This window comes from Arachis hypogaea, chromosome 17 (genome assembly GCF_003086295.3).
Source record: "Arachis hypogaea cultivar Tifrunner chromosome 17, arahy.Tifrunner.gnm2.J5K5, whole genome shotgun sequence".
NCBI lineage: Eukaryota > Viridiplantae > Streptophyta > Magnoliopsida > Fabales > Fabaceae > Arachis > Arachis hypogaea.
The window spans coordinates 10,011,720-10,037,217 of record NC_092052.1 but is presented as its reverse complement, the minus strand read 5'-3'; the positions used below and the strand labels follow the sequence as shown (position 1 = coordinate 10,037,217).

Sequence of the window (25,498 nt, the reverse complement as noted above, 5' to 3'; positions counted from 1 at the left end):
TCTTTTAAAGATTTTAAATTAATCGCGTTAGTCCTTCTGTCATTTTTTTTATTGATGGCACCAAAATTTATTAATGTGGTATCTTAAGTGATACTACAACATACATATAAGAGTCTTAATTGACTATTAATATGATAAGTTTATGAAATTAGATCAAATCAAAGCCTAATTGAAGGAAGAACTTGAGGCATTGGAATCTCTCAATTTGGAATTTATTTGATGTAATTTCATAAACTTATCATATTAGCCGTTAATTAGGACTATTAGGTGTGTATTGTGATATCACTTAACGTGTCACATCAACAAACTTTGACGCCGTTAGCAACAAAAGTGATAAAAAAAAGACTAAAATGACTAATTTAAAATATTTTAAGGATGAATTTAATTAAAAAAATATTTTGAGGACTAATTTAGAGAATAAATAATTTTTTAGGAACTAATATAATCATTTACCCTAACATAAACCTATATAGCAATATGATTAATATGTAGATCAAATACGCATTAAAAAAATAACTGAAATATATGAAATTAAGTAAAAACTCACGTGTAATTGTTTAATATAAAATTAATAATTAAAAATTATTAAATAATAATTTAATTAAACATGTTAAACCATCTAATAATTTTTAACTAATAACTTCCTATAAGAATAATTGGATGATGAGTTTCCACGGTTAACTTATCTAGTCAATAATAATGTAAAATTCTACAAAAACAGAAATAGGCCTAAACAAAGAAAACACATAAAACATATAGAAAAGATTTCTCCAAGAAAGAAAGAGTGGAAATGGATGAACAAAATGGAGTAAAGAGATAAAGAAACTCGAGAGCTGAGAAAGACAACTCTCCCTCCTCTCTCTCTCTCTCTCTCTCTCTCTGTTCTTGTGTTCTGTTTCACTTCCTTCCAAGACAAGGCCATTCCACCAAACCCCTAATTTCAACAAACAAAGTCATCTTCTTCTATCTCTTTTTTATTTTTTTTTTCTTTTTTCTTCTCTCAAATGTGTCTCTATATTTCTACCTCTCTTCTCTCTTATCTCATTCATCATCTTCTTATCATCAACTCATTCTTCTTTATCATGCAGCCCTTTATCATTCGTCGAAAGACTCCGCTTTTCAACTCAGAAATGGGAGCAATGAAGGGAAGAAAGAACAACAACCTCTCTGTTTTCGTCGTTGTTTTCTCCATTTTCCTCTTTGGAGTCTTCATGTACAACGAGGATGTTAAGTCCCTTGCTGAGTTTCCCTTTTCTACTCACAAGGCTCAAGAAATTCAAGAATCTTCAAAACACGTGGAAGAAGAAACTACTACTGTGGTTCAAAGTGTCATCACCACCAAGAAACAAGAGGATAATAATGAAGAAGATCATCGCAGTAGTAGTAATAATAATAACGGAGACAGTGTCAGTGTCACTGTTTCTTCTTCTAAGAGTTCATCAAGGACTCAACTTGAAACAACAACAACGGATAATGATTCTGAAGAAACCCAAGAACGAGTTGATTTGAAAACGATTGTGGCAGCAGAACAAGAGAAGAAGACGAAGAAGAATAAGAACAATAAGAAGATTGAGATGAAAGTTGTGGAGAATGATGATGATGAAGATGATGATGATATTGAAGAGGAGGTAGTTGAGTTGCCACCAGAAGATTGTGACTTGTTCAATGGAGAGTGGGTTTTTGATAACATAACACATCCTTTGTACAAAGAAGAACAGTGTGAGTTCCTCACTTCACAAGTCACATGCATGAGAAATGGAAGACCTGATTCCCTCTATCAGAATTGGAGGTGGCAACCAAGAGATTGTTCTATGCCCAAGTAAATAATTTTTTTAATCAATTTTCCCATTTTTGTTTCCAATTAATTGATGCTAGTTATGTTCTTATTGGTTGCATATTTAATTTGAAGGTTCAAGCCAAGGCTATTGTTTGAGAAGATAAGAGGGAAGAGGCTAATGTTTGTTGGAGACTCACTGAACAGAAACCAGTGGGAATCAATGGTTTGTATGGTTCAATCTGTGGCTCCTCCAGAGCAGAAAACATGGTACAAGGATGGTTCTCTTGCTATCTTCAAAATTGAGGTTACTATCTCTCCTTTTTCTTCTTTTAGAGTTCATGTAGCTAAACTATATAAAAATAAATAAAAAGTAAAATCAAAAGAAGAAAGCTACTTTTCATTCTCTTTAATCATCATACATTATAATAATTTGCCATAACGATGAAGCACTAGTATGACATCGTATACATTAGATTAGTAACAATGATTGGTTCAAATTAAGTGGGCCATTGACTTTGATGACCAAGTGGGGTTAGTTCTTTAACTACCATATAGTTTGTAAGATCTGGCCTTGGATCGGAAGATTGTTCCAATCACAATGGCAATTAAGAAATGACATGTTGTGTCAGGTGGGAATATATATATATATAGATAAAAATAAAGTACCATTGCTTGGGATCCACTCCAATTTGATTGAGCTATGTAACTTGTGTACCCGTAATATTTTGTCTATATATTTGACCGATTCATTCTTTTGTTGCCAAAGTTGATTAGCGTACAAGAAAATGTGAGTGTAATTTTTTACTTTTCTTTTTCTCAATTTGATTAACTAAGCTTTGATGCATGCGCATGCAGGAACCGGACCACACTACTACTACAGTGGAGTTCTATTGGGCACCATTCCTTGTAGAGTCAAATTCAGATGATCCAAACATGCACAGCATATTGAACCGGATAATCATGCCTGAATCCATTGAAAAGCATGGTGTGAATTGGATTAATGTGGACTACTTGATCTTCAACACATATATTTGGTGGATGAACACTTTCGCCATGAAAGTCTTGTGAGCACAATAATATATACACTATTTCTTGTTTTCTAAGTTATCTTATTCTTAGCTTTGAAGCAAATTCATGACACTGATCCTTATGCAATGTATAGACGAGGGACGTTTGATGAAGGGTCCACGGAATATGATGAAGTGCCAAGGCCAGTAGCATATGCGAGAGTGCTTGATACATGGTCAAAATGGGTGGATGCCAACATTGACCCAAATAGAACCAAAGTTTTCTTCACCAGCACCTCCCCTCTTCATATCAAGTAATTAATCACTAACCTTTTGGATTTTGCTAGTTTATTTGGTGAATGGTAATAATGAATAAATTTGCACATTATAGGAGTGAGGATTGGAACAACCCAGAAGGCATAAAATGTGCCAAGGAAACCACTCCGGTTACAAACATGTCCACCCCATTGAATGTGGGAACAGATAGAAGACTTTTTGTGATAGCCAACAATGTGACAAAGTCAATGAAGGTTCCAGTGTATTTCATTAACATAACAACATTATCAGAGTTCAGGAAAGATGCACATACATCTGTTTATACCATTCGCCAAGGGAAGATGCTAACAAAAGAACAGCAAGCTGACCCAACCACTTATGCAGATTGCATCCATTGGTGTCTACCAGGATTGCCTGACACTTGGAATGAGTTCCTTTACACACGTATCATTTCTCAATCTTGACCCCAAATACATATAGATACTTTGATACAATACTTCTCATTTTTCTCTTTTTTACTTAATTGTTATTCTTTCTCTTTTACTTAAAGAAAAAGTTCTCCTTTTTTGGTCCCCTTCAGTGCTACAGCGGTTGTTGTCCCTATAAGCTTTTTGTTACTCAAGTCATTTACTGTTAGTTTTGTAGGACATGGACAGCATTTTCCTTCTTTTTTGTTTTTTTTTTTTTTTGTTGTACTTTCCCATTTTATTTGTTAAAACCAACTTAGCCTAAGGTCGGATGCAACGGAAGCACCAGAATTGTACATCTATCCTTGAAAAAGAAATAAAGCAATCACACAATGAATGTCACTATCAACATTTTCTGTATAAGGGTTCGGTTTAGTTTATTTTTAAAGTCTGCTTCATCTTTCAAGATCAAAATACTTGTGCTTCTTAAAAATAATTTAGCAATAGCTATCAATGAGATAATTCCCATCGAAACTAACGCTCACTATACTTGGTCATTGCAATTCCCCAAATGCAAGGCCATAAAACATACGATATCATAATTGGTAATACATAAATAGATATAATAATATATAGTTACAAAGTATGGTACATCAGAATCGGTAAATCAATAGATTAAAAGCTAACCTACGATGAAAAGCATCTATATATTTCACTAATGACGTTGATATGAGTTCTGGGAAAACAAAGATGCAACAACGGAACCGAAGATGAAGACATTAGCTTAGGCTTGACCCTGTCAATGGCAAACTTGATTGCAGATGAAGTTGGAACATCATACCAATGAAGGAACCAAGAAAGTAGTATCGAACGTTTATCTTGGGATTCCCCATTAGGCCATGTCCCCAATTTTAAATATTTATGAAAATCATCCCTCAACTCCTGAGAACCATTTAGGAGCTCTTCCACCTGCTTCCTAAGAGAACCTACAAATGTTGATTGTATGATTCCTCCTTTTGGAGCAGATAATTTCTGAGTCATCAACGCCTCAATATAAGTCAGCGCAAGCTGCAAGCAGATATAATTGAACATGTTAAGTCACACGTATGCTTATGAGGGACACCTGAGTGTTGTGTTGTGTCAAATGCACACAGCCTTGAGAACCCATGAACAACAGGTTATGAACAGGCGAACAAATTTACTGTTGCACCAAAGCTCATGTTCATGCAGATTGTTGAGATATCATCTCAAAATACACTTGATTGGAAGAAACAAACACGAATACATGTACTAAGCATCATCTACCTCATCTTTAGTGAACATTATAAGTGATGTTTAATTGCAACATATATGATGGAATCCATTGGTATTTTGTCCAGGCAACATATATGTTGCTTGGCTCTTTAACCATCTTTAAATAATACCTTAAACGTAAGAACCAAATCTAAGAGGCCAGAAGGGGATAAACACCCCAACTGAATAATCAGAAACATTGTTAATTGAAAAAGGAGGTATAACTAGAAAACGGTAAATATATATCTAACCTTAAAAGCAGATATAGATAGTGAGTCCCCAAAAACAACAGCACCAGTAGTAACTTGGCCAACCATTGATTCAACAGTTGTGTACAATGATAAATATACCTGAGAAAGGAAAAAAAAGAACAAAAGGGTACTATCAGTAAACATAACGCCACATTTTAAAAAAATGAGAAAAAATATGATTTGAATGCTAAAGCAAGCAAACATAAACTAATATGTTCATTATTTATATATATATATATATATATATATATATATAAACTGTGAGAGGAGCATATCTTAATTTCTTGACAGTACTTGAATAATGCATCGGTAGTCATCTGTTATACTTACCTGTAAAAGAGCTGGTCTATCCTTGCTCACACACTCAAATAATACTTGCAAACAAAATTCCTTGAAATCAGCATCGGATCTGCAAGCAAGTTTCATTCAGTTATTCAGATATTGGTATATATTTATAGAAAGGATTGATGCTGAGTGCTATAAGTCTGCATGGTTTTATGATCTTTTACTTATGAAATACGATCTTCAATATCAATGTCAGTAATAATGAAACATAAATGGCCAGATAGCACCAAAAAATGGAAAAAGAAAACAGAATTGTGGACTGTGCGTCACTGCAAAAAGTTTGTATGGATAGCAATCAAGTCAACAATACGGCTTATGCAATCAGTTGGCTAATGTTACTAGAGCAGACAAATACGAGCAAAATACAAAACAAGATAAAATGAATAAGCAATCACTAATAATATTATATGTACAGTTGGCAACATACGGCTGGGGGGATCCAACCAATATCTAGCATTGTTGCACATGGATCTTTTACGTATATGAAATTTGTACTTGGATTTGTTCTCTTGGCACCACTCTAATATAAATTATGCATTTGTAATCATTAAAGGTTATGTTACAATGTAAAAGCATTCATGTGTCTCTTAGCAAGCAATTTAGACTTTTGCAGAGTTCATGAGAAAGTAGTAAGCTTAAGCTTCCATGACCAAGTGGTCCAGAATTGGATTATTCTCTCCGCCACCTTTCTTTCCTTTTTCCTTCGTAAGAAAATGTAAACTTCTGCATAAAATACAATGAGTCTGTCCAATATCCACACTTCAAGCCTAAAGTGGCTGCTACACGAAGGGGCATGTTAAGATATAAAAATTCATGCACTTTATCCCATAATTTGAACTTTTCGGAGAGAGACTGTTCATGAAAAGGCATTATTTCAGACAAGTAATTATTCATCACAAGATTTAAGTAACTCTTCATGCTTAAAAATAAATAAAGTGAATTAAATACTAAAGATAAAATCAAAACAGAGCATGGATGTGAAAGACGCAGGATGAAAAAAAGAAAATAATATCTCAATATGATCTTACCTGCTATACCAAGAGGGGTCACAACAGAGTTGTGCAAAAGCAATCAAACTGGGATCAGATGAGAAGGTACTGACCAACTGATCAACTGTGGCAGCACTAGATCCACTATGGATGTCTGAGATTGTATCAGATGCTTTTGAACTTGTCAAGCCAAACACCTAGACCAACAAAAGTTAAACTGGCTGTAAAGAATTTATGAAATATTGTCTAACAGAATCAAATATAATGCAATTTCAACCTTGTGCATTGCACGAGACAAGAGCGACTGGCACCCAATGGGATCATCAACATATGAACAGGCTCCAACTTTTCTTTTGATATACAGAACACCAGAATTAAATGGATTATTCTTGTCACCAAAATTCCACCAAGGTTTATCTGTTATTTAATGCATAATATGGGGTTAGTTTTTTCAAAAGAATACAATACAAATCTCAAATTGTTATGAGATCATCTAGATAGAATAATAGTTTATTGTTCACCTTCAGGGGCAAAGTCTATTACTTGAGGCCAGTAGCGAGGCCCACAAACACGTATTCTTTTCAACTGCAGCCATCAAAACCAAAAAACTTAGAACCGTGATTCTTTTTCTCCAATTAAATACTAGGAAATAGATTCACTCCCAATCAATCAAACAGAAGTTAATTCAAACAGAATAAATGGCTACAGAGAGTGAAACCCAAGTAAGACAGAAGACAATTCAGACTTACAATAGCTCTTTCTGGAAGAAGGCAAGGAGTAACCTCACAAAAGCTTGATTCAGCATAATGTTCAGTTTCTCTGATTGTGACGTCAAGAGGAGCATAAACAGGCAGACCTGTGTCAACATCAACGGTTTGAACCCATCGTGCCTCTGTAGCAAGCACATAGAGATGCCGAAATGCCTGTAAAAGAGTTTTTTAGAAGAGCATAATTTCAAAGAATAAAATATACAGACACTCTTGAGTATTTTCATTGCAACAACAATTCCAGATATCTGATATACCTGAAGGTGGCATCTGTTATCATTCGGACCAGTGGGCATGCGTGGATATAGAGTAATGAGCAAGGCTGCTATGGCACTGTTGTTTGTCGAAAATGTTCGCATTCCACCACCAAGAAACAAGAAACCAGTAGCTAAGCTTACCTAGAATAGCAGATTTATAAGACCCAAAGTTAGAAGTGATATCGAAGAAAGCCAAATAACACTTTAATAAAGAAATTTAAAGCATATACAAGATTTTGCTAGAATATAGAGAATGTGATTAAAGTATATTTTTCCAAAAGTATGAAGTATCTGAACTTCAAAGTGATTTGTCAACAATACTATCTCCTTTATGTACATGAATAAACAGGTACACACATTTCAGATGAAACACAAAAGCTAGCCCACATAATAGCAATCTTATAGAGATACATAAATTACAGTTAGATGATGAGTAATCATATGTAAATGGACAAAAATGGAACGAGGATATGAGAGAAAAAATTGGAGTGGCGCCTATTGTTAAAAAGATGGTGAAATCTCGTTTTAGATAGTTTGGACATATTGGGAAATGACCAACAGAGCATCTAGTTAGAAGAGTTGACTAGATGGAAGATAGACTAGTGGTTAGGGATACAGGGAGACCTAAGAAGACTATGAATGAGCAGTCAATAGAGATTTAAGCAAAAGTGAGCTTAGTGCAATCATGATATATGATATGGCGCTATTTGATCCAAGATGCTGATCGCACCTAGTGGAATTAGGCTTTGTTGTTGTAATATAAACAAATTCCTGCAATAGAGAGAGAGAGAGAGAGAGAGAGAGAGAGAGAGAGAGAGAGAGAGAGAGAGAGAGAGAGAGAGAGAGAGAAGGGGAAGGGAGGTGTTTGCAACACTTACTGCCATCTGAATACCATAACTAGATTGCCCATCTGCACAGTTTCTGCTCCTTAGAAATCTCAACAATCGAAATGTCTGCAAGTGTCCAGACCCAGCCATAACCTGCAATGCAGAGTTCAACTGTAGAATTTCACCCATACTTTCAATATAATAATTAGTTAAAAGTGGAAGCAAGAGCAAAGCATGTACCACAGATAAAGAAAGCACAATCAGATGAAGGCATGTTTCCAATGTGACCCGATCTATGTAGCGAGACAGCCCCTTTGGGAAAACCTTTCCACTACTTGTAGGGGAAACAGGCTTGATCTGTAAAATAAAGATAAACTATTTGGAAACCATCCACTTTACAATTTACATGCATGGATGAGTTAATCAGTGTAATAATTAATAGGGTTTAGCTAACATGTGTCCTAAGGGAACATGATAAGCTTACTATTAGTAAAAAGTTTTGAAAAGTTTTGCAAACTTAACATGTGCCCTAAGGACACATGTTAGCTAAACCCTAATTAATAACTAAATGGACCAACCTCATTCAGAAAGTATATAGCAAATTCATAAAGTAATTCCTGTGCATTTCCATTTCTTGTTCCAGCAAACACCAGCCCTGACATGATTAAGAAGAACAAGTGTCAAAATAAAGATCAAACAACACAACCACTGAGTTGTTCCTAGCATGGAAATTAAAAACATAAAAGAAACCTCAGCTAATTAAATTAAATATCATCAACAATGATGGTAGCCCATGATGATTTATATAGTACAAGTCAAATAATTACCTTTGATATAAAGAAATTTGGCAATAAAAATTCTAAGAGAAAGATCAGTGGTACATAGAAACACCATGACTTAAATTCGTGATAATATCAACAGAAAGACCAAGAAGCATTTTACCAAGAGATATACAGGCTCCAGCCACTACGTTAACATAAGCCTGTACGAAAGCCTCAGCATCCATATCATCAACATCATCACCATCACCATCACCTCCGAGACCCTCTACACCACATTTGACAACCTGAGGAATTTGAGATAACACCCAGTCTTTTGACGGATGTACCCTACAAAATATGCAGTAAATGTGAAGCAAAAGGATGACAAACAGATCCCAGTAAATTGCTAAAAATAATATAATATTACAAACCTGCTCCACATTATCAAATTTCGAGCAATGACACGAAGCATTATGAAGTCGGGCCTCACATATTGCAAATCAAAATATGTACTGGGAATTGGCAACCTAGACACAATTGCCTCGGATTCTGTCTGTCAAAAGAATACAGCCCAAAGTTACAAAGACTCCAAAATAAGTTTATATCACATGCACAATATGTGCTTTTGTGCATCAACGAAACGACATTGGTAAAAGGAAGCTATAAAATATGTAGGCATTGGAAGTGTTAATACTGAACCTGCTCTTCACAATATAGAAAGGTAAAAAGTACTTAAAATTGCATAAATAACTAAACAGACTTCTTGACATATCTATTACTTAATTTAGACCAAGTTTACTGGATGTACCTTCAGAAACATTAAAGCAAGGGCAACGGTGGCTCCTGGTGCAGTTACATCAATATTGATAGTTGTCCCATCCATCATCTACATGAAATAGGAGAAGTTGAAGTGTTTAGATCAGTTCCTTCTATCATGATCACAATATTTGCCATACACAATTCATTATAGAGAAAAAAAAAAGAAAATACAATTGACGTCACCGAACCTGTGCAGAGCCACGATTTTCATCCATTGAGTTTGTCGAAAAATGAGATCTCTCCTGTTTTGAAAGTACTTATGAGTTATGCAAAGTACATTCTAAAGTTTCTAATGAAAGAAGATTGTAAGAGTTCTTGCAGACATTACTAACAGTCCTCTTTAACTGCAACCAGAAAAAAAAAGTTCTAAAGTTCTCAACAAGGGAAAGTTATTGAGAGAGAGAGAATTTGTGGATTGCATAACGTACATTTTGAACTTTGCCACCAATGTAAAGAAACAGACGATTCACGAAAGTGTTGATGAAACCGAGTGTATCTTCTCCATGTCCTTCAGGCAACATATATTTTAGATAAAGAAAAAGTAAAGCAGGATCAGAAAACTGTTATCTGTGTAAGCACATACCCAGTGCAACAAGGCCCAGTGCAAATCCAGCAGAAACGGCATGACCCTCTCGCTCAAGAACATTATCACCCCCACTTCTGCGCCCAATTTCACCCTGAAAAAAAGTTACATGCCAAATTAATGAAATTAAATATTAACACATGACAAACCAAAGATACCGCAACCCTATAAACCTTAATTCAACTAGAAAAGACAGAAGTATTATTGTTATGGACTAGATACTCCAGGCCAAAAAGACCCAAACAGAATTTGGTCTAATGGCTAAACCATAAGTAACCCAGAAGAGCAAACTTAAAGGGATTCTATCTCTCCAAAAGCAGATTACAAGCCACCTCCCAAAGCCAAAAGTATAGGGATAAAACCTCCTTAATGGTTGAACTCCCATCTCTATAATGAAGAAGTATGGAACTAAATCTCCTTAATGATGGAACTCCCATCTTTATAAATGAAGGAGCATGGAACTAGGGCCCTTGCTGACTTAAGCATCAAAGTCGTAGTAGTTACTTCCAATAATTGTGAATCAACAAGAAATGCCGATCCAGGCTTATATTCCCAGATTCTACTCTATTGAACATGTAGTTCCCCAAACGTATTGGAACCCTGGTCCTTACTTCGTAAACAACTTTTTTGCAGAATGAAAATAAACAATGCTATATGCATAATTGCATATCATGGAAGCAATTAAATTACAACTCCGTTAACCAATTCGTATGCATAAATGATAATAAATGTAGAAAAATTCTTAAGTTATTGCCATTAGTAGAAGGGGAAAGAGACAGCAAGAAAGTAAATCATGCTGACGGGCCAAATGATCATGACAAACACAGAAAGCAGCAGATTAGTCAGTACACGCTAAGATACAAGGTATTTCTGGAGAAACAAAGGAGATATCAATAGTATTTCTGTAAGATATCTAGAATAGAAAACAATATATCTTGAAATTAGAACTAATTTTGATATTGGCCATGACTACACCATTATTTCTTTATCGGTGATTAAGGTTTCACTACTACTATTATAAATAGAAGTTAGTCTTTTTCCATTGTAACACACCATAACATAATCATATCAATGTATTTCACATCATCTCATAGTATTTGTTCTCTTCGTTTGTCCTTCCCTATCTAAATTCCACATTCTCAACAGTTTCCTATACATGCATGGATTGAATATAACAGGCAAACAAAACTTAAAAATTTTCAAGAATGAAATAAATAACAGAAAAATGATAAATAAATTTACCAATAAAGCCTGCATTGTTTGTGGATGAGCAGAACCTTCATATAAAATCCCAAGAGACATTAAAGCTGCTGACTGAGAGGGAAAAAGTGCACTTGCAAATTAACCAATGGGTGGGAACATTAATAGTACACACAAACATTGAATGTTCTCGAGGAAATATACAGAACATGAGAAAAAGTACCTGCAGCAGGGTTGGAAGCTCTAACTCTGGATAAGAAGAAGGATGACGTCCAGGAATGTGAATGTAAAGACTCTGCCAAAAGAAGATCGATCAGTCCTCATCTAAAACAAGTTTGACCAATTTAAGATACCAGAAGCAAAATAAAATGCAGGGATTGTGAGTATGATGAATGTTGCCATAGACGCTGAATAAAAAGGGGCTGATTTCATGGAAATCACAAACAAGCATAGTACATCTTGTTGCTTTGTCTGCATATAAATATGAAAAAACAAGCAACTATGCAGATGAGGGTGTGCTTTCTAGCAAAATTCATTGGAAAGGGTATTCTTTCTAATGCATTCAAGTTAGGACCTGCTATCTGCAGGCTGGGATCTTCAATATTATCATTGGAAAGGGGAAAAGATTGTGTTTTGATACCTTTGATATTGCTGGTTGCATGGTACCTCTGTAAGAAGCTGCTAGACCAAGCATTAATCCTACAGTAGTACTTTCATGCTCCTGCAATAATGTAGCGACAATAATTCCAGTCATACAAAATTAAACTTGAAAGAAAAAAAATACAAAGAAAAGATGAAAACATTGTCCTCAAGGCCATTAATATTAAGTGCTTGAAATTAGTTGAAATTGGCACTGACTTGAGAAAGGAATCAAAGAACTGTAAATGCAAAGTCAGTTTATTGTCCTTTGGAAACTTCAATTACCTAGTTGCAGTTAACCCCATAAGCCTTGAATATGGTATAATTACCCTCGTCAAGTTTTTTTTTAAAAAATATATATATGGAGTCCAACTAAAAAGGTAACAACCGAAAGCAAAATAGTTATCCAGTGTCAAAAAAATATACAATAAACTTAAAAAAGCAGCAGTGAATACTATGGGATATACATAGCTCAGTGCATTAGTTCATTCAGATATCATTCCAATTCAAATTTATAATTAATTATTTTTCTAACACAATCAATAAATAAACCATGAGAATATAATAGAGTGCTAAAATTAAGATAACAAAATTAAAGAAACCTCCAGTGGATTCAACCTGATTAAAATACTGGTAAATGTCAGTAATACTTAATACACGTAGATGCCCATGCAATCCAAGGGCAAGAAGAAGTCCAGCATGAACAGAGTTTGGTTCCTCAGGCTTGTTATATATTATCCACGTTCTTGACATTCTTCCCTGCAAAGGGGTATGTGCATTATGGAGAAAAGACATCCAAGATATAACATTATGCAAGCTACATGAAGAAAATACTTCTTACGCATAAAAGTAACATTACAAGATCCAATATTTAATTAAAAAACTAAATAATACTAAGTCATTCCAAAGGGCCAAATAAAAGAACAGACATGAGCATCTCTTGCTAACAAACTTGAAAGAAACTCAATTTTAGAAACCAAAGAGGATAAGGATCCTCTCATGATTATAATGAACATGAGAAGGTTCCATATTGAACAGGAGAGGATCTGAAGTTGGGCCAAAAAATCACAGTGAGAAAACTGTGTTCATAAGTTCTGGATGCATCAATATGCACCTGAAACAACATAACCATAATCCATCTCAAACCTGAAGGGGCGCTAGTCTAAGTCCAGCAGCAACAGCATTATGAAATTCAGGCCAAGACTTGAGTTCTTGTATGTTCCTGATGTTGGGGTCGAGATTAACCTTCGAGTGGACAACAGTATATAAGCCATGACAAATACAAAGAAAGTGAAAAGTTAATACTAACTTCATAAGCGCACAATAGAAACTTACAGTCGCATTCTGTTGAGCAGGCAACCGACCAGCCAGTACAAGCTTGGGAACTGTAAACGCCTATTATAAAAGTCCCATAAGAAAGTGTAAACGACAATGAAATCCAAAGTAGTTAAATGTAAGAGCACCTCAGTTAATAGTGTGTATATAGTTGCAAGAGTGAATGCCCCACGTCCAAGAGGAAGTGAAGTGGTCCTTTGAGCAAGATGCCACAATTGAGCCTTCACAAAAGTTAAAAGGAAAAGGAAAACGTCAAAGGCGAATATTCCAAAGGACAAAACATATCCAGTCAGCAAGGAAAATATAAAGAACATTTGAGTAAAGGTCAAATTTGAACGTGAAATTGCAAGTGTGATTGAATTCCATCCCTAAAATCTCAAACTGTCAATTTAGTCTCTGGAATTATATTCATAGGCCAGTTCAGTTCTTGGACAGTCAACTATTATTATTTTACGAAATGACATGTCAACACACCATAGGAAAATGATATAATTGGAAAGAACTAACTACAAATTTGAAGAAATTAAAACTTGACCAACAATTGAGAGATTACTGACTAGAGCAAGAGCTGGGGGAACCCACAATATGTGAATTAAAAAATTCCAAAATTTCTAATTCACAATAATCAGGTGTAATTTTTTGTAGTCAAAACGGGTTGAGGAAATACAAGGTCAACTATATCTGCGGTTTAGGATTCATAAATTTTAATTCATTGGTCCCTAAGATTAAGTTGTTGTGGATGTGTGTAAATTTAGGGACCAAATTATGAGTTTTCTATTTAGGGATAAATCTGTTACAGCTACAACTTTTCAGGACAAAGCTGTAATTTTACTTTGTATGAAAATACAATTGATAATAGAACACTGGCATTATCTGATGCATGTAGGTGACACTACCTAGAGTGATATCACTTAATGGTTGTGTATGCCACATGTCATGGTAAGACAGTTTAGGTAATTCAAATTGGTATATGAAAGAATGTTGAAGGCAGAAGGGACTTGCTTAGAATATTACTATCAACACCATGTCAGTTAGATCAGTAATAAAGTGATTTTTTACTAAATAATTACTTGCCAAATCAAATACTGTTTAAAACTAGGGCATACCTGCTGGAGGTCCTGATCAGACGCACTATGACTGACAGATGTTTGAATTGCCACAGGCCTTGAAGAACATAAAAGGCGTCTAACCTAGTAAAAGTAGCAAGAGCCAAATTCAAGAAAACAGGAACAAACTTTATGGGTAGCTTTTGCAACAGTGAAACACTTATCAAGTGACAGTGGGTCGTTATTATACTGCAAGAATAGACCATGCAGTAGATAGCAGAGGACAATCACTACCATACAACCATTCCTAGAATAATCCAAAAATCAAGAGAAGTCAGCAAATTTCAAACTTCTACAACTGCAAACAATCAATATATATACATTGACAAAAGAAGAATATCACTATTACGGAGAGAAGAAAAATACAAGATAAAAGGAGGGTAAAGGGTCCTCCTTAGAAGAGCAAGAAATAATTGAAAAATAAAAATCTACCTATGGAAAATCTTCTAAACTAGATGTTGTTATGCATAACATACACAAGAAGGCTTAACATTAACCATCATGCAAAAATTCTCAGGATCATGTATAGTGTTGGCAATAAAGCTGGCTACTGATCCTTGCCTAAAATGGTAAACTGAAGCCCAAAATCATCACTTTCTTAATAGACAAGCCACAAGAAGGATCAGAAGAATGTATCACTGCAAGATATAAATAATCTAATCAATCTTATTCCAAACTTCCTATGTTTAGTGAAACAACACAAAAACAGACCTCATTCAATCTCAGATCACGACCATAGCGCAATTGTGTGCTCGAGTTAAAAATATGCTCCATACCATCAGTCATAGACCCATCAACTGAATCTGTATCCTCAAACTTTGTTCCTTCCAATCCAATTGCATCAGATATAGTAGAGGATATTGTGACTGGATGTAGATTTAGCATGTAAGGTGTGGACATAGAGATTACATTCACATTAGTTGGTGTTTCAATTTCTCTATACTTGCATTCACGTGATAAAGTTGACATTGCCAAATCTTGTCGACCAAGAAGAACATAAGCAGCTGCTGGCCAGTCATTGGGGGGAGAATCTCGACACTTATCTAATGCCTAGAAAGCATAACAGTAATTAGGTGCTAAGGGCTCAATCAAGTTATTAAAACGGATACCTTGCAAGCCTGAATAATCGAAGACGAAAAATACCATAGTAGCAATGGGACTATAGAGAATAAAAGAAAAAAGGAAGAAAAGAAATAGTGCTACAAGATAATTGAAACAATCAAAGAAATGTAAGAAAAACAGCAGGCAAAATCTGATACATTTTGTCTTATCGAGATTATGCAAGCAGAAATAAGAAAACAGACAGTTTTAAATATCAGGAAAAAAAATACCACCTGCAGCATGAGGTACTCCATGAACAAATTTGTCTGATTATAAATTGACATAAAACATCCTCAAGAAATTCAAACTTACATGACGAAGTGGAAGTGATATGCCAGATGGAAGTGAGTCCAACTGTTGAAGTCCAAACCTTTCACCAACCATTGCTAAAACAGTAAGCTCCTCCTTTGAACCATGTGATCCCATGGAAATGTTACAGTGAACCCCAGAAGAAAGATTCTTCCCTTGCAATTCTGCACCAGATAATATACTATAAAAGGAAACTATTTGTCGGGCCAAGCTAACCACAGAACTTGCATCTCTACGGACTAAAGGCGGAAGATCACAAATATTGGTATAATTGCATCCATGTTGCAAGCAGTTCTCAAGCCATCTGAACAAACTTGGACAAATTTTATGGGAACTTGTGGGTCTAGACAGCATAAACTTTTTACAGAGGCCAGGGAAATCTCGAATATAGTGGTCTAAGTAATTGTCTTCACCAAGAAATTCAGCAATGTTGCATAACAGAATTGCTAGAAGCTCCAAGTCCCTATAAGCAACAACTACCATATAGGATCACAGAAAAAATATAGTTTCAACCAAAAAAGAAAAATTAAAATAGAAAAACTAATTACTAAGGAAAACACTGGAAATCATACAGCATACAGAACAAGAAGAAATGCATAAATCAGATGGTAGAAAAAATAAGTTAAGAACAGTTTTTCTTTTTAAAATAAATATCATTAAGACAGGGAAAGAATGCTACAAGAAGATGGCAGGATAACAAATCCTCCGAATAAAATAACAAAAGATTAGTAAACCATAGTTTTCCAATCTCTCAACATGACCAAGAGGGAAAGTGATCTAAAAATATCAAGAGCTTTACACCAAATAGAGGCCAAATGTGTAATTCTATCCCATAAAACTAGTTTATCTGAAAATCAAACAGAAAGAATATGAAATTCACAATTTAGCTGACAATACTCGGCTCACAAGAAAAAGTTTTATTCTCTAGGCCACAGCATAAGGAAAACAAGTGCAATTCCCCTCCTGTACACCATAAATCTACAAATTATGGTAATATAGAGATGCAGAAAATGAGTAACAACAGATGAAGTCCTGAGAGAAACCTTCAGAGCCAAGTATACAGACGAACAGAGGCTACTGATGGATGTGGATGATCTTCCAGCAGTTTTCAACTTTTAATAGAAACAGCAGGCCAAGAAGAACAATGGCAGCCAAGCACATTGAGCCTAACAAAAACTATTGGTCTAAAAGAAGAATACAGCCTACATAAGGATGGATGCTTCTAAAGGTGTCAAATAGAGCAATAAAAGAAGTATTAAATGAAAAATGTTTTAGCCTTTCTTAGCAAAGACTCTATGGAATGTCAGCCTCTCTTGGTGCTCTGCTTATGATCTTTACCATAGAAGAGTTCTCATTCTGATGGGCAGAAATACTACAACATTGTTGCATCTATTAGCCTCTTCGGCTCCATCCTTTTTTTTTTTCAAGTGTAATAGAACGCCAAAATATCCTGCAATTTGTAGATTACTTTACAAGTCTTTTTTTTATATTCCAAATTTTTAAATGGCTGATTTACTAGCAATAGGATTCTGGTAACAAATGTAGTAAGGTCCAGTTTGGATAAACAGCTTAATTAAGCTCCTTTTGAAAAAATAACTTAAACAATAAATTGTTATATTAAAAGTAGCTTATAAATAAGTTCTTTTGTGTTTGGGATTTTAGTTCTAAAAGTGCTTATTTTATAGAAATGTGATAAAAAGTAATAGTATTATGAGAAAAATCATTTTTTTTAACTTCTCTATAAACTCCTAAATAGCTTCTTAGAAAGTTGCAATTTAGTTTTAAAAATTGCACCAGATATTAATACTACTACTTTTCATAAGTCAAAAGTTCAAAAAGTTACTTTTGAAACTTTTCAAACAGATCCTAAATCCCAAAACACACAAACCAAGGTCTTCTACTAACTGCTTAGCCATGTTTTGAATGAATCGTCAATACATATGTCTTCTTACTCCTCAACCACTGAACTTTCTCCATTAAATAGGTCAGTCTTAATCTCATATGTTAAGGGGGAAAAATGACTTGGTATATCGATTATATTCAAATAACATTAATATGAAGACTGCACAAGACAAATGTAACCAACTGCTAATTCAAAACATCATGCCCTTTGAATTTCTAACAATCATGCAATAGAATGTCCCGATGTGATTATAAAATAAATGGTAGCTACTGATCTTAAACTAGGGCTATATCATAATCAAACCAACATGACACTAATAACAATAAATTAATAACTAGTAGGTAGTCAAGAACTCAAGATTACGATCACCAAACCCAATCAGTTAGCTGGTTGCTAAACCAAGTGAGCATTAGCAGGCAAAAAGCCTACCAGAATGGAAATAAGAGATATTCAGAACAGACTTAGCTATGTCCACCAGAGACAAATGCAAATAGGTACCTAAACTGCTTGAAAATAAGATATCAAAGGCAATACCTCTTCCGAAGATTGTCAAATTTCAGGTTCTCATACAATGCATGAAGAGAGTCCAGGCTTTCTACTAGCAGATCCGAATAAAATGGCTTTTCATAACTCTCTCTACTGTCCACAAGTGATTTAGAGAAATTTGATTTTTTCTGATCAAGTGATGCCGCACCCGATGTTCCAAACATGGAGTTTAATTTACAGAAGTTATTATGAAATTGGCTATTGAGAAGGAAGTCCCAAGCAGAGTGTGCCACTGAACCAGAACACTTTTGGGATGTATCGTTAGATTTTCTGCACAGTTGCATAATCACATGACAAAAAGAGTCCCATTCTGAATCAACACTAGATTTCGCCTCCGATAAATGAGCAGGATCACCATCTCTCCAGAGAACACCAAGAAAATGTCTGTAGAAACTAGAACTAAGCCCCTCAGCAAGTGCAGTGATGCAGTCATTAGCTAATAATGATGAAGGACTTTGTCGTAATGCACATCTAAACATCTGCAAATATAAGGCATGAATATCGAAATCAGGATTTCCTGTTAATAAGTAGAACTTTGAATCCAGTACCAAAAAATCTGCCAGCAACTTCTAAGTGAAAAGGGAAAAGAAAGGAGCCTTAGTTACAAATCTTCATACCTGCCTATTATTTACTATTACATTGACCCGCCCCTCAACAGCATCAGCCAGGCCACTAATCTTTAAGTCATTAGGAAAAGATGTTTCTGGAAACTTCAAATCATACAAGTGCTGACCTTTATTTAAACAAGAAGGTAATACATATCGACACAGACATTGCCTCCCAGACTACAATACAAGCAAACATACCAAAACATATATTAACATCTTGATGCCACTTGAATCACAGAAAATATTATATAAGAAAATGAAGAAAGTCAAATAAGGAACAAAACATCAATCTGATAAAAAAAAAATTAAAAAAATTTAAAGTCCCAAGTTTTAAGCTACATTTATAAGTTATAAGAAATTGTATTCAGACAACATAAAAAAACATGTCAACAAAAATCTTGGGAACATATCAGTTGAACATCACAAGGCCGGAACAAGTCAAAGGCATCATTCAGTGAAAAATGACTGCTTAATAGAAACTTAATGACCTCTACCAAACCACTAAGTCTATCAATACAATATTACTAAGGAAAAAAGACTTCCTGAAGTTCAAATATTTAAAGGTAAATTTAAAAAATGATGTCACATCCATTATCTGAAAAAATAAGTGATAATTGAAACAACATTTTTAGCATTGAAGCATTAATCAAAAAAGAGAAAAAAAAAAACACGAACATTAACCCACAAGGAACCAAGGAAACATATTGTATCATAAATACAATTTGATGCCAAAGAGAGACAAGTAGATATAAAACAATGGACATACAGGAGGAAATGTCGGGACAAAGAAAAGAAATTAAGAATGTGTCAGTCAATAGGTTCCCACCCATGCGTAATGCTTACATAGAGAAGCAGAACATTATCCGGTGCCAAAACAATGATATCTGAATAAGGAAGTAGTCCAACTTTGACCCTGAAAAGCACATATATATTTGAAGAAAATTATATATATTTATAAAAGCAAATATGTTATGTGGAAATAGACTTTCACCTGGGGCGAGTTACAGTCACAGGTGCAGCTGCAACCGCATCTATGATCCAGCTCATGTCAGGTTTAACATCAAACACAATCTCATTATTTATCTCAACACTCTGAAGCCCAACAGACAACAACTTTCTTTGTTCTTGGTGAAAGAAGCAGACAAGAGGAGTTGCATCATCATTAGTGGCCATGAAGACCTAGCAATCATTTGAACGAAAATTCATAAACAAAAAAAAAAGAAAAAAGAAAAAGAATACAGAAACAATAAATACTAAGAGCATTCAACTCTTTATTTATGGACTAAGGGTACTGGTCTAAACTGAATAAAAAATTTCAATTGCATAATTTGATTCTATTGCAACAAAACATTTAGGCAACTTGGACAGATTCTTTTACAAAACATCATTAAAAGGAATTAATTTAAAGTTATGTGCAGAGTAACTGTAAATATAAAACCAAAACCAAATAATAAGATAATCTTAGCATACAATAGAAAATGGTTGGAACTTACAGTGAGAAATAAAAGGGAAATAATACAGTAATAATGTATAGACTTCTAAAAGACATTCACAAAGCACTAGTGCAACAAGGTGGTCCACTAAAAACTGAAGAATAAATCAAATAAAATATTAAAAAATTTTGACAATCATTTCAAATTCACTACATGTGTTAAACTAATAATTAAAGTTAAGAAATAAATTAATTATTAGTTCCTCATTTTGATTATTTATTCCTCAGCTGATAGTATTACAAATAAAACAGCTTTTAGAACATGTTATACCATGATGGCATCAACACATTCTCACTGATTGCTTGAAAAAAGGAAACAAGTATGCAATTAACTTATGAATGACATTTCCCTTCAGAAATTCAAAATGAATACATAAATAATTAAATTGCATAATCAAGTACACTCAACCATAGCCAGATAACAGAAGCTGTTACTACCTTACAAGCAGCCATTTGAGCTCCCTTTCCATGCCATATTCTACGAAAGGACACGTGTTTGGGTAATACTCCCATAGGGTTTACATTTGATGAACAAGCAGTTGCCTCATCAAAGTTAGAATTGATAATTTCTGCAACCCATAATGAGTGCTGCATCTTTCCTGAATCAATATACCACCATAAAAAGTTACCATAAGAATAACATATTGACAATGAAACCAGAAACTACTTGCAAGAACTTTAATGAAAGAAACCTTTATTATAGGATGCCATAAGCGGCACTCGATCACTTGTCCAAATTGTCTTTTCATCATATTCCTTCATTACGTTTGATTTCCCTCGATCTTCAATAAATATCGGCTACAATCACAGTAATTGAAGGGAAAAGGCTTAGAAGGAATAAAACAATAACTAGTATTGCCAGGACAAGAATATAATGCATTAGATATGTAACATCATCACAAGATTTGAAAACTTAGATATAACAACAAAGAAGAAACCCTCAGCAACATTTCATAGGGTGCCATAACTTACTTCTTGTTCATCTAATGGATCCATCAGGATCAGATGTGAACATACTGCATTTCCTTCCCCCTTTTGCATATGATTAGGTGCAGTAAACATATCACGAGCACCAATCAAAGGGCTTGTAGATGAAAAAGGTGCACGTGATGGTATATTTCCCTCAACTTCCTGCTGGAGTAATAAACCAAATGGAAGAGGCCATATAGATGAAACAGCACGAGAAAGTGGTGGTGATACTACTTCACCTATGAAACAAAAGGAATTATTAGCCACCACAGCAAACGTGAAAATACTAACAGGCTGGCATGTAGACAAAGCACAAATTTGAAATCAAATACCCCCAAAAAAAGAGCATGTAGGCATATCAATTCCTTGATAAAGCAACACAACAAATGAAATTGAAGAATCCATGCAGATGTCAAGGTTATAGAAAGAAAGCCGTTGCAGCATTTAACCCATAAAACAATTGGGCCAGTTTCCTCGTGCTACAAACACAACATATACACATAAACCTGCAGTTTATTGGCTAGTTTGATTGTAGGTCCATTAGTTCTATACCAATAATGACTAGAAGAAACCTGATTCCAATAACTAAAATAAAGCTTTTAAACCATCAAGCCATAAAACTACTTTCATTGCCATCCCATATGATTTCATTCTGAATTTTCGATCGTATGATGGTTGAGATTCACTTAGTGTACTCACCAGAGTTATTATAGATTGTCAAACAATCAATTTGTAATATACATAGAAGAGCCTCAGCTGTATGACCCATGCGACACCAGCACACCTAAAATTTCAAAATAAATAGTTGAAAACAAATTATTTAGTAAGTAGAACAAAAAATTAGCTTTACTACAGCGGAGGAAATAAATCAGTATTCTGAAAGTTTAGAGATCTACGATTGCACTTCCTGGTTGCATGGACAACATTGCAGCCTCAGCTGATTGGATAAATATCAACCTCCTTGAAAACCCAAAGGTCAAAGCCAAGTCAAGGGAAAGGAGACATTCTTGGATAGAAGAGGGCTTTCATTATTAAGAACAAGGATTTAAAAGAACGAAAATATAGCCTCTTTAAACAGAATAAATAGAATAAGGTCATCACTGTCTCAACAATCATATGAATGCCTACCATATAAATTCCCTAAAAGAAATTATAAGTTGGACACCAAAATCCAAATAAAGATCATGAAAACTGTTTATCCAGTGATAGATCTAATGCCAAATTTTTCCTTCAAAATCAAAACACTCCACCAAAACGAAAAGCTTGAGCAACAGCATAAACTATATGCTGCTGCAAGGTTTTCACTTCCTAAGCTCGGCCAAAATCTCTGAAACAAATAAAATGAAATACCCAATATTTATCAACCATGCCAGATAGCCTACTCCATTAGTATCTAGTGCTACAAAATTGCAAAAACAACTCTGGAATCTGGCTGTTTCCAAATAGGAGCAACAATATATCTGGAAAAGCTTATCTCTGCAAACTCGTCAAAGGAAACTGTGCAGCATGATAACTATTAGGACACCAGTCCAATAGGTGACCTAAATTGGTCTCACATCATGGTTCATTTTAGTTATGAATATGACACGATACAAGATACCCTGAGGTAACTAAGATTAGTGAGTTGATCTGTATCCTATAAGATATCTCAATGCATTTGCAGAATTAGTAGTCGAGTGTTACTTAAGCTCAGAATTAGGAAGTGTAGAGGGGAAATTGAACTGCATCTGTTCTTACTTCAAATAGAGTACTTGTGATTCGATCACAACTATAAGCAGAGCTAGTACACTTCTAAAAGAGTACTTGTAATTTGATCACAAGTAACAGCAAAGCAAGTACCTAAACCTCAAACTTAAATCTATCAAACAAAATATATGGCAACAACTAAAATTATAACAACCTACATAAAAATAATGTTCCTTAACTTTAAAAGCATTAAATAAAATAAAACACTACACAGTGAAGCAATCCAAATGTAACCGTAAATTGATTACAGGAAAGCAATCCTTAACTTCATAACCAAAGTTCAGTCTACTTAAAACCACTACTACAACATAAATAAAGCTTAAGCCAAAAACTCACACCTTAACAACCGGTGACCGCAAGGTAAATCTCTTAAACACTCTTGCACCAGTCGACCAAATAATCCTGCGTCACAAATCACCATGTGCGTTTAGATTACAGCACAAAGCTCGTGAATCCAAACGAAGTGAACAATCATGCAGCATTTGAAACTAAAATATTTTAAAGCTCAACACGATCTCGTTGCTGTCGATTTTCTTCATTTCTGCAGCTACAGAATCAAGTAAGGACATAAATAAGGGTTTTACTTACCGGTTGCCTCGGATGAAGAGCTCGTTATCGCCGCAACTGGTCAAGGCGGAAGAGACCTCGTCGCAACTATCTTCGACGTCTGTGTCACGCGTGATTTCAGGATCGAACAGGAAATATTCGTACTTGTCGGTGACAGCGTCGTCGGCGACTTTTCCGTCAAGTGCTTCGGCGATTAGACCGAACGGCTTGAACTCCCCGAGCACCGTTAATTGACGGACGCCAATGCTCGACGACATTTTCTCCATTTCCTTTTTTATTGGGGGGTTTGGTTTAAGCTCTGGTTTGAGTTAAAGTAGCTGAGTGTGAAGACTGAGAGTTGAGTTTTGTTGCTGCGTGAAGTGAGCAGAACCGTAGTTCGCAGTAGCGAGGTTTTGCGTCCTCCCGCTCTTTAGTCCTTTTTTTTTTTGTTTTCGGTTTCAACCTTCCAAAACAAAACCCTCCCTTTTTTGCATTTTTTATTTTAATAAATAAATTAATTATAATAATTACTAAAATAAATAATTTAAAAAATATTTATTGAAATAAATACCTTTTCATTATCTCTTTTACACCATAAACGAGATAATTTTACACGTATTTCATTGAATATGTAACGTGCTTATTTTAAATGCACATTCCATCTTTTCTATTGTTTAATATGTAACGTGTTTATTTTTTCTATTATTTGAAATATTCTATTTTTAAGAATTTGGTCCAATTTAAATTATTAATATTTTTTATTATTTTCAAAAATTATATTTAATTTATAAATACATATATCTCATTTACAGTATAAACGAGATAACATAATATAAACGAGATATATGAAAATTGAAAAACTACACCTATCTCGTTTATACTAAACGAGATACGTGCAAAATTATCTCATTTACCGTATAAATGAGATAAGAGAAGAGTATTTATTTTCGTAAATATTTTTTTAATTATTTATTTCAGAAATTATTATAATTAATTTATTTATTAAAATAAAAAAATCCCTTTTTTTAGGATTTTTTTTATATGAAAGTAAAAGTAGTGATATATTTTTACTTCGTAATTTTTGGTATATTTTTTAAAAATATAGAAGGCACACAAATAGAACGGTCTAATTTCTATACTTCTCATAAATTAGACGATCCGATTTCTATTTCTCTAACTAAATGGTTTCATATTTAAAAATAACACCCATCAATTCATATTTCAAAAAATATCATTATTATTCCAATATCAAAAACGAAAAGTGTTTTATAGATATGTGTAGTCAATGCCAAACCAAATTTTTTTTTTTTGGTGACTGAAATAAATTAAACAAAGAAAAACAAAAAAAATAAAACAAGGAACTGCTTAAATAGAGGGACAGTCCCGTTTAAGACTACTCTTAAACTCCTCCCAAGGTGAAAGAAGCTCCACATGCGAAAGTTGTAACTTCATCGCCATCTTTGCCATAGTATCTGCCACCGTGTTTGCATCTCTCATAATCAAACGAAAGTCAACACGCCAATTCCAATGCATGATATCTCTTATTTTGAGCACCAGTGGATCAATAAACCCAAAACCATCTTGAGTAACAAGATTAAATGCTTCCACACAATCTGTCTCACAAATAACATCTCGTTGA

The 25,498-nt window shown here is 34.4% G+C and overlaps 2 protein-coding genes across 4 annotated transcripts; one reads left to right on the top strand and one right to left on the bottom strand.

The window, feature by feature from the left end:
* Positions 1–727: 727 nt before the first annotated feature.
* Positions 728–3,876, top strand: LOC112767280 (xylan O-acetyltransferase 1). Of its 2 annotated transcripts, XM_025813158.3 has the most exons (6): positions 728–952; positions 1,089–1,819; positions 1,910–2,081; positions 2,633–2,841; positions 2,940–3,098; positions 3,176–3,876. In XM_025813158.3, exons 2-6 carry the CDS (start codon positions 1,131–1,133, stop codon positions 3,522–3,524), a joined length of 1,578 nt encoding a protein of 525 aa, XP_025668943.1. In that variant the 5' UTR covers positions 728–952; positions 1,089–1,130; the 3' UTR covers positions 3,525–3,876. The 2 variants fall into 2 exon arrangements, with proteins under 2 accessions (XP_025668943.1, XP_025668942.1); XM_025813157.3 differs by having other exon boundaries at positions 872–1,819.
* A 187-nt stretch (positions 3,877–4,063) lies between these two features.
* On the bottom strand, positions 4,064–24,332 carry LOC112767279 (anaphase-promoting complex subunit 1). Of its 2 annotated transcripts, XM_025813156.3 has the most exons (38): positions 23,902–23,975; positions 23,652–23,715; positions 22,464–22,527; positions 22,267–22,351; positions 21,571–21,806; positions 21,291–21,396; positions 21,037–21,197; positions 20,098–20,285; positions 19,950–20,019; positions 19,116–19,283; positions 18,487–18,977; positions 16,053–16,512; positions 15,351–15,689; positions 14,640–14,723; positions 13,662–13,754; positions 13,534–13,593; positions 13,345–13,443; positions 12,817–12,957; positions 12,200–12,280; positions 11,783–11,854; positions 11,602–11,673; positions 10,360–10,453; positions 10,205–10,284; positions 9,965–10,018; positions 9,766–9,843; positions 9,389–9,510; positions 9,139–9,305; positions 8,775–8,851; positions 8,437–8,553; positions 8,248–8,349; positions 7,370–7,510; positions 7,095–7,268; positions 6,867–6,930; positions 6,623–6,762; positions 6,385–6,542; positions 5,342–5,420; positions 5,012–5,110; positions 4,064–4,535 (listed from the first exon to the last, which is right to left on the bottom strand). In XM_025813156.3, exons 3-38 carry the CDS (start codon positions 22,491–22,493, stop codon positions 4,155–4,157), a joined length of 5,163 nt encoding a protein of 1,720 aa, XP_025668941.1. In that variant the 5' UTR covers positions 22,494–22,527; positions 23,652–23,715; positions 23,902–23,975; the 3' UTR covers positions 4,064–4,154. The 2 variants fall into 2 exon arrangements, with proteins under 2 accessions (XP_025668941.1, XP_025668939.1); XM_025813154.3 differs by lacking the exon at positions 22,464–22,527 and having other exon boundaries at positions 23,902–24,332.
* Positions 24,333–25,498: the final 1,166 nt, after the last annotated feature.

What these genes read in the sequence shown, in the direction of transcription:
- LOC112767280 (XM_025813157.3), top strand. Translation starts at nt 1,005, where the DNA reads ATGTGTCTCTATATTTCTACCTCTCTTCTCTCTTATCTCATTCATCAT. An exon ending in AGAGATTGTTCTATGCCCAA is followed by an intron (nt 1,820 to 1,909) that starts GTAAATAATTTT and finishes TTTAATTTGAAG; the next exon opens with GTTCAAGCCAAGGCTATTGT. An exon ending in TTGCTATCTTCAAAATTGAG is followed by an intron (nt 2,082 to 2,632) that starts GTTACTATCTCT and finishes ATGCGCATGCAG; the next exon opens with GAACCGGACCACACTACTAC.
- LOC112767279 (XM_025813154.3), bottom strand. Translation starts at nt 24,146, where the DNA reads ATGGAGAAAATGTCGTCGAGCATTGGCGTCCGTCAATTAACGGTGCTC. An exon ending in CTCTTCATCCGAGGCAACCG is followed by an intron (nt 23,716 to 23,901) that starts GTAAGTAAAACC and finishes TTTGTGACGCAG; the next exon opens with GATTATTTGGTCGACTGGTG. An exon ending in TGCGGTCACCGGTTGTTAAG is followed by an intron (nt 22,352 to 23,651) that starts GTGTGAGTTTTT and finishes TTGAAATTTTAG; the next exon opens with GTGTGCTGGTGTCGCATGGG.